At 40.3% G+C, this 15888-nt stretch overlaps 1 protein-coding gene across 2 annotated transcripts in view; it reads left to right on the top strand.

The window, feature by feature from the left end:
- Positions 1 to 345: 345 nt before the first annotated feature.
- Positions 346 to 15888, top strand: part of CD86 (CD86 molecule) — a 54849-nt gene continuing 39306 nt past the window's right edge. The window contains exons 1-2 of one of the 2 annotated variants that reach the window (XM_069760629.1): positions 346 to 372; positions 484 to 591. In XM_069760629.1, the coding sequence (XP_069616730.1) occupies positions 580 to 591 (12 nt within the window). In that variant the 5' untranslated portion in view covers positions 346 to 372; positions 484 to 579. Of the gene's footprint in view, positions 592 to 15888 lie in introns of both variants that reach the window. The other variant, XM_069760627.1, reaches the window with a different exon arrangement.

Genomic DNA, 15888 nt, shown 5'->3' on the forward strand with positions numbered 1-15888 from the left:
AGAATTGTGATTGGACCATGATTATGTGCACATGGAATCTTTTTGCAGAGTTTTTTTTTTTAGAAGAAACTGAGCAGAACCTCCACATTTTGATACATTTTTGTTTGTTTCTTGATGTTTCTTTTGTTTAGTTATTGTCACTTTAAGAATGGATGCACGTATGATACATTTGGAGGTAGTTTACTTTCCCACATGTCTATACCTCCAAGAATGTGACTTTTATTGTGGATGGAATCAAAAGGGGAAATTCTGCGTAACAGGAACTCCTATATGACAGAAGGCGTCACGTGTTCAGAACTTTTTTTTTAGCAGAGATTTCATCAACGCCTCGACTTCCAGACAATCAGTTCGATCTGAGCTTTGGACAGGCAGGTTAGTTATTACTGCTCTCGATCTTCAGGTTTTACCTGTCTGCCTGTGAATAGCAATGCTGCGACTTGGATTCTGCTGAGCTTATTTTTATTTTTTTTTAAAACCTTACAGCAGTGCTCTGAGCTTTCGCAAGCGTTGCTGGAACTACAATTCCCAGCATGTCCTGACGGTGTGACTAAAGTTCCAGAGATTCCAGAAGTACAGAAAATGCATTTCTCTGTAAGTTTTTAGTTCTCTTATTATATAGATGTAGCAGAGCTGAAATTATTGTCCTTGTGACACAATTGCAAAAGTGTTATACATAGTATCGAAATTTAAAGGGATAATACAACCTTCTGGGGCACATAGATGTACTAAAGAGGGGTCCTCCATACAGGATCTCCTTTTTTGGGCCATAGCCCAAAGCAGAGAAGCGCTTCAAAAAGACACTTTCACTGTGGACGTCCTGGGCCGCCTGTGTGGTGTACTGATTGATTTGAATGACTGCGTGTAATACCCCATTTTCCCAGTAGTGGCCGCTGCAGAGAAAGCGATCAGCAAAATCTGGGGTTCCCCGCAGGTTCTAGCACCGCGAACAGGTTGTGGCAGCGCCTCAAGGGATCTGCCTGTAATTGTAACCACAAGGTGATATCTGTCTTCATTCCTCCACTCACGGTGTCCTAGGGACCCTGTGAATGACACCTCTGCCGCCCTGTGGATTAAGGGTTTGCTGAGTTGTCAGGATTGTGAGTGACAGCTCTACCGCCCAGTCTGTGGTTGATAGCTGAGCCGTCCTATCCGGCTGGGTCTGTGGAATCTACGCAAGGTGTCATCAATTCTTGGAGATTACTGGGGTATTTAACTCTCTGACAATTGTCAGACCATTGCCAATTGTAGCTTTGCTCATGTACTGTAGAGTGTGTTTGCTCTGTGTTCTGACTTGTATTCTGATCTCCGCAGCTGACCTTGGATTTACCTTTTTGACCTTCTGTTTGACTTTCCCCTTTGTCTTGATCCGCTACATTCCTGATTCTCTGACCTCGGACTGTCACCTGACAATGCTCTTGTCTTTCTCCTTTGTCTATTATGAGCCCTCTTTGCACTGACCCAGGACCGCTTGACTTTCCTGCCTCACAATAAGTTCATGAACAGTGACTGGTGTCCCCAAATCACTATGGCTTGTGCCAGACGACAACTCCAGCTTTGCTGCATGCAGAGACGGATGACATAAACAGATGGGAGATATAGGGGTATGTGGACGGTAGCGACAATAACTAAAGGGGCTGCAGACCTAAGACGTCCACAGAAATGCATTCAGCTCTATTGGAATAACTCATCTTCTTGGGAAATACCATCTTTATGTGGCACATACTACTTTTTTTTTTCAACTAAGATCTATGTATCTATAAACCAAAGATAAGCGCTAAGAAATAAGCAAAAACTGGATATATCAGATACAAACGACATCACTGCTACATAGAAAATACAGGGGGAGCGTTCTCTGACGGGCACTAAACCTGACACTGCCAACATTGCCTCTATCTATTATCTATCTATTATCTATTATCTATCTATCTATCTATCTATCTATCTATCTATCTATCTATCTATCTATTATCTATCTATCTATCATCTATCTATTATCTATGATCTATCTATCTATTATCTATCTATTATCTATCTATCTATTATCTATCATCTATCATCTATCTATCATCTATCTATTATCTATTATCTATCTATTATCTATTATCTATCTATTATCTATCTATTATATATTATCTATCTATTATCTATCTATCATCTATCTATTATATATTATCTATCTATTATCTATCATCTATCTATCATCTATCTATCATCTATCTATTATCTATTATCTATCTATTATCTATCCATCTATCTATCTATCTATCTATCTATCTATCTATCTATCTATCTATCTATCTATCTATCTATTATCCATCTATTATCTATCTATTATTTATCTATCTATTATCTATTTATTATCTATCTTTTATCTACCATCTATCTATTATCTCTCTTATGTATCTATTATCTATCTATCATCTATTATCTATCTATTATCTATCTGTCCCATATCTATCTATTATCAATCTATCTATTATCTTTTATCTATCTATCTATCTATCTTTCTATTATCTATCTATCTAACTATCTATCTATCTATCTATGATCTATTTACTATTAATATACATTCAAAGAAGCTTTTATCTTTCTATTGTGCAAAAACAAGTTGCCCTCCTATGTAAATATGATACAAAGTGGTGACTAGTGTTGAGCATTCCGATACCGCAAGTATCGGGTATCGGCCGATACTTGCGGTATCGGAATTCCGATACCGAGATCCGATACTTTTGTGGTATCGGGTATCGGTATCGGATACATAGAGATGTGTAAAATAAAGAATTAAAATAAAAAATATTGATATATTTACCTCTCCGGCGGCCCCTGGACTCAGCGCGGGTAACCGGCAGGCTTCGTTGTTCAAAATCAGCGCGTTTAGGACCTGAGAATCATGTCCCGGCTTCTGATTGGTCGCGGGCCGCCCATGTGACCGCCACGCGACCAATCACAAGCCGCGACGTCACCGCAAGCTATTAACGCGCTCATTTTTAAAAATGAGCGCGTTAATGGCTTTCAAAGACGTAGCGGCTTGTGATTGGTCGCGGCCACGCGACCAATCACAAGCCGCGACGTCACCGCAAGCTATTAACGCGCTCATTTTTAAAAATGAGCGCGTTAATGGCTTTCAAAGACGTAGCGGCTTGTGATTGGTCGCGGCCACGCGACCAATCACAAGCCGCTACGTCTTTGAAAGTCATTAACGCGCTCATTTTTAAAAATGAGCGCGTTAATAGCTTGCGGTGACGTCGCGGCTTGTGATTGGTCGCGTGGCGGTCACATGGGCGGCCCGCGACCAATCAGAAGCCGGGACGTGATTCTCAGGTCCTAAAAGCGCTGATTTTGAACAACGAAGCCTGCCGGTTACCCGCGCTGAGTTCAGGGGCCGCCGGAGAGGTAAATATATCAATATTTTTTATTTTAATTCTTTATTTTACACATCCCTATGGATCCCAGGGCCTGAAGGAGAGTTTCCTCTCCTTCAGACCCTGGGAACCATGAGAATACCTTCCGATACTTGATGTCCCATTGACTTGTATTGGTATCGGATATCGGTATCGGCGATATCCGATATTTTTCGGGTATCGGCCGATACTATCCGATACCGATACTTTCAAGTATCGGACGGTATCGCTCAACACTAGTGGTGACCATTAGGTTGGTATACCAGGCACCGTCACTGTGAGTTATGTTTTAGCTTTGCTTTACCCATTATTTGCTTGTTGTTGTTGTCTGCTGGGGTAAAGCAATCCCCAATTTTGAATGGACTAATAGAGAAATGTTGCACTGTTATCGGGTCTTTCTGGCTCTTAGATCTTATAAGGTACAATGTTGTTTGACATCTTATTCAGAATGTCGCTATATTAACCCCTTCACGCCGCTGCCCTTTTTCATTTTTTTGAGTTTTTATTTTTTGCCCCCCTTCTTCCCAGAGACATTACTTTTTTATTTTTCAGTGGCCATGTGAGGGCTTGTTTTTTTGCGGGACAAGTTGTACTTTTGAAGGACATCATTTGTTTTACCATATCGTGTACTGCAATGCCACAACTGTTTTTTTTTGTCTTTTTCCCTGCTCCCCAAAGGCTAAAACTGACATTATGATTCTCCAGGTCATTACAAGTTCGTAGACACCAAACATGTCTAGGTTCTTTTTTATTTAAATAGTGAAAAAAATCCAAAATTTGTTTTTGTCTTTTTTTTTAAATGGCTCTATTTTCAGAGACCTGTAGCGCCTCCATTTTTTGTGGCCATTTTGGTGCAGATACAACCTTTGATTGCCCGTTATTGCATTTTAATGCAATGTTGCGGCGACCAAAAAAACGTAATTCTGGGGTTTTGACTTTTTTTTTCTCTACGCCGTTTACCAATCGGATTATTTTCTTTTATATCTTGCTAGATCGGGCGATTCTGAACACGGCAATACCAAATATGTGCATTTAAAAAAAAACTTTTATTTTGAATGGGAGGTGATTTCAACTTTATTAATTTTTTAAAACTTTTTTAAAAACATTTTTTTTTACTTTTCACTTGCTTCTATGGGAGACTAGAAGCTGCCATAACCCGATCAGCTCTGCTACATACAGGCGATGATCAGATCGCCTGTATGTAGCAGAAATGCTCACTTGCTATGAGGTCCGACCGCTTGGCGGTGCTCATAGCAATGAAAAACACAGAGGTCTGCTGCAGACCGCGGGTTGTCATGCCAACCCATCGGCCACCCGTGGTCATGTGACATGAGCACCGATGGGCGGGATTACTGACACGCTTCAGACGCGATCACATTAAATGCAGCTATCAGAGATTGACAACGACTTTTAACAGGTTAACAGCCACGGGTGGATCACGATTCCACCCATGGCTGTTAAGGGCACATATCAGCTGTTCAAAACAGCTGACGTGCCGGGAAAAATGTAGGCTCACCGCTGGAGCCCACATCAAAGGGGGAGACTCGACATACCCAGTACATGTACGGTGCATGTTGTGAAGGGGATACATTATGTGCATATTTCATATACTTGCATCATTATAATATGATGAAAGTGAGTATATAGTGGATGTCGTCTTAGATGTGCTCTTCCTTTGTGGTTTTCCTCGGCAGCGCTTTCCTGGAAATAAAATTTTGATTTTATGTTTGTTTTTAATGAATTGAGAATAAAATGGTGATTTTGTTAATAGCAGCAGGATGGTCTCCTGAATCCTCCTGCTTCTAAGTATAGGGAAGCATGGAGACAACATGGTGTCAGTTTTCTCCAGTTTTCTCCAGTCCTTCCGGCAGTGAATAATCGTTGATACCTCCTACCTGGATGTTGACTTTAGAGGTTTCCTCACAAAACATCTGGTTCCACTACAGTGATTTCCTGAAGTGGCTTTACCTTGGAGAACTCTACGGCTATGCTGGTATCTGCTTCGGAATCGGAACCCCTGAAGAAGCTTTTGACTTCTACAGGAGGTTAGATTGGCAAGTGGCCCTAAATATTGTCTAAGTTAATTTTTTTCAACTTTTGCCAAAATTTGTGAAATTTCTATGGAGTGCCCATTTTTTTTTAAAAGAGGAAAGTTCCTCTAGGAATTTGAGATCTTGAGCCATCGGGTTGATATTGGCAGTAATGACGCCAATGCCCATTATAGATGTTTCATCTACGAGAAGGTCTGGTAAAGGGAAATGATTTATCAAAGGGTATTTTTTTCTATTAAAAAAGTTTGAGGTTTTCTACTTCTCACAAAATGGGTCAATTTAAAGGGTCAATCAATCAGGGCCAGATTTGGACGCATAAGTTATCTCCTTCTCTATCACAAGGGGATTAAGGTAGTTGGATCATTTTTTACAGTGAAAATTTGGGTCTCTCTTCCAATAGGATCCAATAATTTTATGTATCTCAAGATACTATGCTGGGAAATGGGTGCAGGTTCTTTTCTGTGAGTGAAGGTGTAGCTTGGAGTTGCTGGTAGCGAGGCAATTCGTCCTGTGGTTTCCGAAATACTGTTGGGACCCACAGTGCATGGGTCACTCCATTTCATGATGGTGTTTGGCTACCATAAATGTACAGCAGTCATTGCCTACTTAAAAAGGTAAAGAGGCAACCATGGGCATAACTCAAAGCTCATGTGCCCCAATGGAAAATCTCCAACAGGACCCTCAGGTATCAAAGTTCTTTAATGGTATCATGCTTCTCAAATGGGACAAGGGGACTTTTTGAGCCCTCTTAGGCTCCAGGGCACCAAATGCAACAATTGCACCCACTATACTTACACCCTGGAGGGAAACCACCAATTTCTGAACAGAAGGTTCAGGCAAAAACATACCATGTGTAGAGTAAAGGGTAAGAAGCCCCCAATGGAAAGTGAACCGGATACATTCTAGGTGGGGTGACCTGTTATAGATTTTGCATTGAGTCAAATGAACTGCAACTAAGGCTTCTGTTCCCAAAGTTCATAGAGTGATGTGTATGAGACATAGTCTGCTTATCTAGACTCCAGTAGTACAATATACTTGCCATTCAGTCAAATATAAACTCATCCAGTGACAAAAGTCTGATTCTTTCAATGCAGAGTAAGTAAGCATAAGGTATACGTCAACCCTCTGCTCTCTATTGCTATTGCCACTCGTGTAAAACTGCCTATCTAGTCTCCAGTAGTACAGTATACTTGCTATTCAATCAGTATAAACTCCTCAACTGACAAAAGTGTGATTCCTAAAATGCAGAAAGTAAGCAATCATAAAATATCTTTTTAATCCCTGCTCTATACTGCCGCTATCATTGGTGAAAACCTGCCTATCTAGTCTCCAGTAATACAATTCACCTGGTTTTATTTCTTCAGCATAAACTGTTCTAGTAACAAAATGATGATTCCTCCAATGCACAGAATAACGAAGCATAAAGTATATATTTATTCTCTACTCGCTAAAGTTTTGTCAGAGGTTTAATCCTGCATATCTAGTCTTCAGCGGTATAATTTAATTGCTGTTCAGTCAGTGTAAACTCTTCTAGTGACAAATTATGATTCCGCCAATTCACAACGTAAACAATCATAAAGTATGTGCTTACTCTTTGCTCTCTGATGCTATTGTCAATGGTGTAGTCCTGCTTATCTAGTCTCCGGCACTGCAATTCACCTGCTATTCAGTCAGTATAAATTCCCCAAGTGACAAAAGGATAATTCCTTCTATCCACAGAGTAAGTAAGAGTAAAGGATACCTTTACTCTCTGCTCTCCACTGCTATTGTCAGTGTTGTAACCCAACTTATCTAGATTCCAGTAATAAAATTCACCTGTTATGGTTTATGTTTACATTGTTTACATTTTGCTCTCTGCTGCCATTGATAGTTTTGTAATTCTGCCTATCTAGTCTCCAGTAATACAAGCCACATATAATTCAGTCAATATAAACTCCCCTACCAGCAAAAGGATGACTGCCATACCACGCAAAGTGGAAAAGACTAAAATATATCTTTATATTCTGGTTTCTACTGCTATTGATAGTTATGTAATCCTGCCTATCTAGTCTCCAGTAATACAAGTCACCTGCAATTCTGTCAATGTAAACTTCCCTACCAGCAAAAGGATGACTCCTAAACATACAGAGTGCGGAAGACTAAAGTTTATGTTTACATTCTGCTCTCTCCTGCTATTGATAGTCGTGTAATTCTGCCTATCTAGTCTCCAGTAATACAAGTCACATGTAATTCAGTCAATATAAATTCCTCTACCAGCAAAAGGATGACTGCTATACCATACTGAGTGGAACAGACTAAAATATATATTTACATTTTGCTCTCTGTTGCTATTGATAGTTATGTAATTCTGCCTATCTAGTCTCCAGTAATACAAGCCGCCTGCAATTCTGTCAGTATAAACTCCCCTACCAGCAAAAGGATGACTCTTGTGCCATACAGAGTGGGAAAAGCTAAAATATATGTTTGCACCCTGCTCTATTGCTATTGACAATGCAGTCATCCTGCCTATCTAGTTTCCAGCAGTACACTTTAAGGTACCGTCACATTTAGCGACGCTGCAGCGATCTAGACAATGATCCCGATCGTTGCAGCGTCGCTATGTGGTCGCTGGAGAGCTGTCACTCAGACAGCTCTCCAGTGACCAACTATGCGAAGTCCCCTGGTAAGCAGGGTAAACATCGGGTTACTAAGCGCAGGGCCGCGCTTAGTAACCCGATGTTTACCCTGGTTACCAGCGTAAACATAAAAAAAACAAACACTACATACTTACATTCCGGTGTCTGTCCCCCGGCGCTGTGCTTCTCTGCACTGACTGTGAGCGCCGGCCGGCCGCAAAGCAGAGCACAGCGGTGACGTCACCGCTCTGCTTTCCGGCCGGCGTTTACACAGTGCAGAGAAGCACAGCGCCGGGGGAAAGACACCGGAATGTAAGTATGTAGTGTTTTTTTTTTTTACGTTTACGCTGGGAACCAGGGTAAACATCGGGTTACTAAGCGCGGCCCTGCACTTAGTAACCCGATGTTTACCCTGGTTACCAGTGAACACATCGCTGAATCGGCGTCACACACGCCGATTCAGCGATGTCAGCGGGAGTCCAGCGACGGAATAAAGTTTTGGACTTTCTGCTCCGACCAACGATGGCAAAGCAGGATCCTGATCGCTGCTGCCTGTCAAACTCAACGATATCGCAAGCCAGGACGCTGCAACATCACGGATCGCTAGCGATATCGTTCACTGTGAAGGTACCTTTAGCCCCTTACTAATGACCTTATCTTAGATTAGGATAACAAATTGCACAATAATGGATGTTTCTTCAATATGTAGGCAAAAAAGGACAGCTCTCCTTCCCAATGCAGCTGGGTTTTGCACTTAAAGAGATGCGGGACCCCTGTTTTTCAATAGGAGGGGGGCAAGCATTCCCCACATACAATATATACCTATTAGGCTATATGCACACGTTCAGGTTTTTTCGCATTTTTTTGCGTTTTTTCACACTAAAAACGCTATAAAAACTCATTAAAAACGCATACATTATGCATTCTATCATTTAGAATGCATTCTGTATGTTTTGTGCACATGGATGCGTTTTTTGAGCATGTTCATTGTTTTTGCGGATTTTCTGCGTTTTTCCTGCAATTCTATGCATTTGGGAAAAAAACGCACCAAAAACACGTCAAAAATGCGTAAAAAACGCGAAAAAAACGCATGCGGATTTCTGGCAGAAATGTCAGGTTTTTGTCAGGAAAATTTCTGCCAGAAATCCTGACGTGTGCACATACTCTCAATGTTTATTGTTGCAATATTATAACCGAAAAGTAAAGATACTGTATGTGCCCTCATTGACCATGTGCACAACATAATGTATGTTGCCTTTCGATTGTGAAGCTGCAAAAAGTTTTCAAAAAGCACAAAAGCGCAAAAGTTCTATGGTTTTGGAATATGCTGAATTTCTACTGTACTTTTGCTGAGAACATGTAGTTCCTTCATGAACAAATCTTTGCGATGAGTCATATAGGGATGTACATATTTCATCAGAACTTCCTATAATGCCATCCTTGCTTTCTAGTTTCACTGCGTGTTATTGATTTACTCTGTTAAGGACCCTGCTCATTTTGTTTGTTTTCCCCTTTGGGTTCTGATTAGAAACTATTGGACTGCTAGGCCGAAAATCGAATTCGAGTCGCTTTTCCTGATATTCGTAGGTCCCCGCGAATTCGATAAGTTTTGCTTTCCCGCAACCTCCTGGCACCATTTCACACACTGCTGAAGAGTCACAGTGCGGGCAAATGATATCAGACGCAACTAGGCAGGATTCTCCAAAATGTCCGGCTGCTATCTCGTAACATGGTTTAGTGCTGCCAATCGTTGGGACAACCACAGCTAGTATAAAGGAAGGAGGCTGGCCTTACTGCGCCATACTTTTACAGCATAGAGGGTCAGAGGGCACAAGTCATTCCACATAGGGACAGAAAAAAAGCCAAAATTGAATTGTGCTGCACATTTAAAATGGCAGTAGTAGTCAGTCTGTGAATATTAATCTAAAGATTCCAGTGATAAGGTGAGGTGCAGGACCTGCATAGTCAGTGTGACTGTGAACTCATTGATCTGTGATATACTGAAGTAGCAGCAAAGCATTTTAGTTACATCATTATTTTTTAATCTTCACACACTGCTATTGCAGGAGGGCAGTGTAATACCCTGTGTCCTAATTTTACTAATAAAGAAGAATCCTGAAACCTAGGCTTATGTGTCACAGGCAGAAAAGCCATAATTTTAGTTTTGTTTTCCGTAGAAATCACAAATCTCTAGAACCCAGAAATGTAAAATCTACCTCTTTTTTGTACACTTCTTTCTTGTAGTAGTCAAATATTAGACCCGTACAAGCCACCTGAATACCACTGTTGGTTGCTACTGAGATTACCATTCATTTACCCTTAGCCAGATGGGTTGAGATCACTTGGACATTAATAGAGCCATGTTTGAATTAAAGACTTCAAATGGGTCCAATACAGTCCTAAGAGACCTCCGAGTGCTATTCGGGTATTTTAACGAGAATTTCAGGTTTTGCAGTACCGAGATTCGTTGCAAATTTATTCACTGTAAATCACATTTTTGGGGAAAATTTGTTGAAGCTGGCGAATTTGGATTTTCGATAATCTAAAGTTCTGACAGTTACATTTACATTTTTTGTATGTAGATGATTAAATGAAAAGTATTGTCAGAAAATGACTAACCCCTTCACTACACGCGCCGTACATGTACGGCGCAAATTGGAAGCTGGTGTATGGAGCTGGCTCATGGGGTAAGTCCGAACCATACTCAAGAGATGATGGCTGCGTGTTACAGCCGGGACCTGCCTTTAAAAATTGCAATTTAACTTGTTAAATGCCGCTGTCAAACTCTGATAGTGACGTTTAACACGAGCCGGCAGAGGAGAGCGTCATTCCATGCACCCATCGGTGGTCGGTTGACATGATCATTGGTCACCGATGGGTTGCTATGCCTTTCTGCTGAAAAGCCCCATGCTTGTCATTACGGAGTTTCTTTGAATCCTTGCCCGTGGGCAGACGTCAAAGGAGACCGTAATTTTTTACTATCTACAATGATGCTGTACCATCTCTGTATGTAACACAAATGATCTGACAATCATATAAACAACAGCAAAAAAAGTTTTAAATAATATGATGAAACGGAAAGCCCATAAAAGTTAATTTTCTCCCATTAAAAATAAACATATTAAAAAATAAAACAAATATACATGTGTACAAATGTGATAATGCCAAGATCAGAAAAGTTTGATCTATTAAAATATATAAAAAAATAAAAATAACTAACCAGATCAGTAAAGAACGTAAATGAAAAACAAAATTAAAAACGCCAAAATTAAAATTTTTTGGGGTTGCTGCAATTCCTCAAAAAATTATGTAACAAGCGATGATCAAAAGGTCACATGTATCCAAAGATAGTATCAGGAAAAATTTTGCCTCGCCCACAAAAAAATCTACGGAAAAATAAAAATGTTACGGGTCTCGAAGAATGATGACTCAACCTCCAATCTTTTTTTAAAATTTATGATTTTTCATCATTAAAATAATTAAAAAAAACTGATCATGTTTGGTATCACCAGAATCGCACTGATGAGCAGAATTGTATTACCGTACGTTGTCAATTTTTACCATATAATGTACACCGTAAAAACAATTCCCAAAAAACAGTGTCAGAATTGTGTTTTCTTTCACAATTTCTCACCACTTGGATTTTTTTTCCCCCGTTTTCCACTACGCTATGTTCCTATATGAATGTTGTCATTTAAAAATACAACTCATCTTGCAAAAAAAAAAAACCAAGTCCATATATGTCTATGTGGACAGAAAAGTAAAAAAAAAGTTATGGCTCTGGGAAGAAGCGGAGGTAAAAAACAAAAAAAACGCAAAAACGGAAACTGGCTGCATCATAAAGGGGTTAAATCATTTTTTTGAGATATATATTTAAAAAAATGTTTTTTTAATTTTCACAGTGATCATTATTAAAAATAAAATGAATGAAATGAAAAAAAAAGTACATTCGTAATCTTGCAAATTTCACACTGGCCACTGTTGGTTTTAGACTCATACTTCCTCTCTTCTCATGAAGAATTTTCAGCCAGGCTCAAGGATCTGTTTAGGGACTAAACCTTTGCTGCCAGGTCATCTATGGCGTTCCCTTCAGGAGGGGTAACTTGTGCACTGTGTGTGACAGCACACCCCAAAAGTCAAACCACTGATTTTGTCGAAAAGCACATGATTTGCCACTAGGGTCAAAAGAAATGGCGGATGGCCTGTAGCTGGCAGTGAATGCTTGCAGTCCTAGTTTCAAATTTTTCTGATCCATGAATACGGTAATACATTGCCCTGTAGTATCTAAAAGAACATTCCTCTGCAGCAACTCACCAGTCTAGCTCGGGAAATGCCCAGTGGGAAACTCCCTGCCGCGATTTCAATATTGAGGTGTGTAAAGCTTGTCCTAATGGGACAGCCACTTAAAAGAGGATCCGTCACTTTTCCTGACTTCTGTTATAGTAAATACTTCCTTTCCCTTCGAAGTTACAATTCTGGAACATATTTTTATAGAGTTTTGTATTATTACTATTATTTATTGTTATAGCGCCATTTATTCCATGGCGCTTTACATGTGAGGAGGGGTGTACATAATAAAAACAAGGACAATAATCTTAAACAATACAAGTCACGACTGGTACAGGAGGAGAGGGGACCTTACCAGTGAGGGCTCACAATCTACAAGGGATGGGTGAGGATACAGTGAGGGTAGAGCTGGTCGTGCAGTGGTTTGGTGGATCGGCGGTTACTGCAGGTTGTAGGCTTGTCAGAAGAGGTGGGTCTTCAGGTTCACTTTGAAGATGTCCCAGGTAGGTGAGAGTCTGATGTGTTGGAGTAGAGAGTTCCAGAGTATGGGGGAAGCACAGGAGAAGTCTTGTATGTGATTGTGGGAAGAGGAGATAAGAGAGGAGTAGAGAAGGAGATCTTGTGAGGATCGGAGGTTGCGTGCAGGTAAGTAACATAGTAACATAGTAACATAGTTAGTAAGGCCGAAAAAAGACATTTGTCCATCCAGTTCAGCCTATATTCCATCATAATAAATACCCAGATCTACGTCCTTCTACAGAACCTAATAATTGTATGATACAATATTGTTCTGCTCCAGGAAGACATCCAGGCCTCTCTTGAACCCCTCGACTGAGTTCGCCATCACCACCTCCTCAGGCAAGCAATTCCAGATTCTCACTGCCCTAACAGTAAAGAATCCTCTTCTATGTTGGTGGAAAAACCTTCTCTCCTCCAGACGCAAAGAATGCCCCCTTGTGCCCGTCACCTTCCTTGGTATAAACAGATCCTCAGCGAGATATTTGTATTGTCCCCTTATATACTTATACATGGTTATTAGATCGCCCCTCAGTCGTCTTTTTTCTAGACTAAATAATCCTAATTTCGCTAATCTATCTGGGTATTGTAGTTCTCCCATCCCCTTTATTAATTTTGTTGCCCTCCTTTGTACTCTCTCTAGTTCCATTATATCCTTCCTGAGCACCGGTGCCCAAAACTGGACACAGTACTCCATGTGCGGTCTAACTAGGGATTTGTACAGAGGCAGTATAATGCTCTCATCATGTGTATCCAGACCTCTTTTAATGCACCCCATGATCCTGTTTGCCTTGGCAGCTGCTGCCTGGCACTGGCTGCTCCAGGTAAGTTTATCATTAACTAGGATCCCCAAGTCCTTCTCCCTGTCAGATTTACCCAGTGGTTTCCCGTTCAGTGTGTAATGGTGATATTGATTCCCTCTTCCCATGTGTATAACCTTACATTTATCATTGTTAAACCTCATCTGCCACCTTTCAGCCCAAGTTTCCAACTTATCCAGATCCATCTGTAGCAGAATACTATCTTCTCTTGTATTAACTGCTTTACATAGTTTTGTATCATCTGCAAATATCGATATTTTACTGTGTAAACCTTCTACCAGATCATTAATGAATATGTTGAAGAGAACAGGTCCCAATACTGACCCCTGCGGTACCCCACTGGTCACAGCGACCCAGTTAGAGACTATACCATTTATAACCACCCTCTGCTTTCTATCACTAAGCCAGTTACTAACCCATTTACACACATTTTCCCCCAGACCAAGCATTCTCATTTTGTGTACCAACCTCTTGTGCGGCACGGTATCAAACGCTTTGGAAAAATCGAGATATACCACGTCCAATGACTCACCGTGGTCCAGTCTATAGCTTACCTCTTCATAAAAACTGATTAGATTGGTTTGACAGGAGCAATTTCTCATAAACCCATGCTGATATGGAGTTAAACAGTTATTCTCATTGAGATAATCCAGAATAACATCCCTCAGAAACCCTTCAAATATTTTACCAACAATAGAGGTTAGACTTACTGGCCTATAATTTCCAGGTTCACTTTTAGAGCCCTTTTTGAATATTGGCACCACATTTGCTATGCGCCAGTCCTGCGGAACAGACCCTGTCGCTATAGAGTCACTAAAAATAAGAAATAATGGTTTATCTATTACATTACTTAGTTCTCTTAGTACTCGTGGGTGTATGCCATCCGGACCCGGAGATTTATCTATTTTAATCTTATTTAGCCGGTTTCGCACCTCTTCTTGGGTTAGATTGGTGACCCTTAATATAGGGTTTTCATTGTTTCTTGGGATTTCACCTAGCATTTCATTTTCCACCGTGAATACCGTGGAGAAGAAGGTGTTTAATATGTTAGCTTTTTCCTCGTCATCTACAACCATTCTTTCCTCACTATTTTTTAAGGGGCCTACATTTTCAGTTTTTATTCTTTTACTATTGATATAGTTGAAGAACAGTTTGGGATTAGTTTTACTCTCCTTAGCAATGTGCTTCTCTGTTTCCTTTTTGGCAGCTTTAATTAGTTTTTTAGATAAAGTATTTTTCTCCCTATAGTTTTTTAGAGCTTCAATGGTGCCATCCTGCTTTAGTAGTGCAAATGCTTTCTTTTTACTGTTAATTGCCTGTCTTACTTCTTTGTTTAGCCACATTGGGTTTTTCCTATTTCTAGTCCTTTTATTCCCACAAGGTATAAACCGCTTACACTGCCTATTTAGGATGTTCTTAAACATTTCCCATTTATTATCTGTATTCTCATTTCTGAGGATATTGTCCCAGTCTACCAGATTAAGGGCATCTCTAAGCTGTTCAAACTTTGCCTTCCTAAAGTTCAATGTTTTTGTGACTCCCTGACAAGTCCCCCTAGTGAAAGACAGGTGAAACTGCACAATATTGTGGTCGCTATTTCCTAAATGCCCAACCACCTGCAGATTTGTTATTCTGTCAGGTCTATTAGATAGTATTAGGTCTAAAAGTGCTGCTCCTCTGGTTGGATTCTGCACCAATTGTGAAAGATAATTTTTCTTGGTTATTAGCAGAAACCTGTTGCCTTTATGGGTTTCACAGGTTTCTGTTTCCCAGTTAATATCCGGGTAGTTAAAGTCCCCCATAACCAGGACCTCATTATGGGTTGCAGCTTCATCTATCTGCTTTAGAAGTAGACTTTCCATGCTTTCTGTTATATTTGGGGGTTTGTAACAGACCCCAATGAGAATTTTGTTACCATTTTTCCCTCCATGAATTTCAACCCATATGGACTCGACATCCTCATTCCCTTCGCTAATATCCTCCCTTAAAGTGGACTTTAGACAAGACTTTACATAGAGACAAACCCCTCCTCCTCTCCGATTTTTACGATCCTTTCTAAACAGACTGTAACCCTGTAAGTTAACTGCCCAGTCATAGCTTTCATCTAACCATGTCTCGGTTATTCCCACTATGTCAAAGTTACCTGTAGATATTTCTGCTTCTAGTTCTTCCATCTTGTTTGTCAGGCTTCTGGCGT

This window comes from Ranitomeya imitator, chromosome 3 (genome assembly GCF_032444005.1).
Source record: "Ranitomeya imitator isolate aRanImi1 chromosome 3, aRanImi1.pri, whole genome shotgun sequence".
Classification (NCBI taxonomy): Eukaryota; Metazoa; Chordata; class Amphibia; order Anura; family Dendrobatidae; genus Ranitomeya; species Ranitomeya imitator.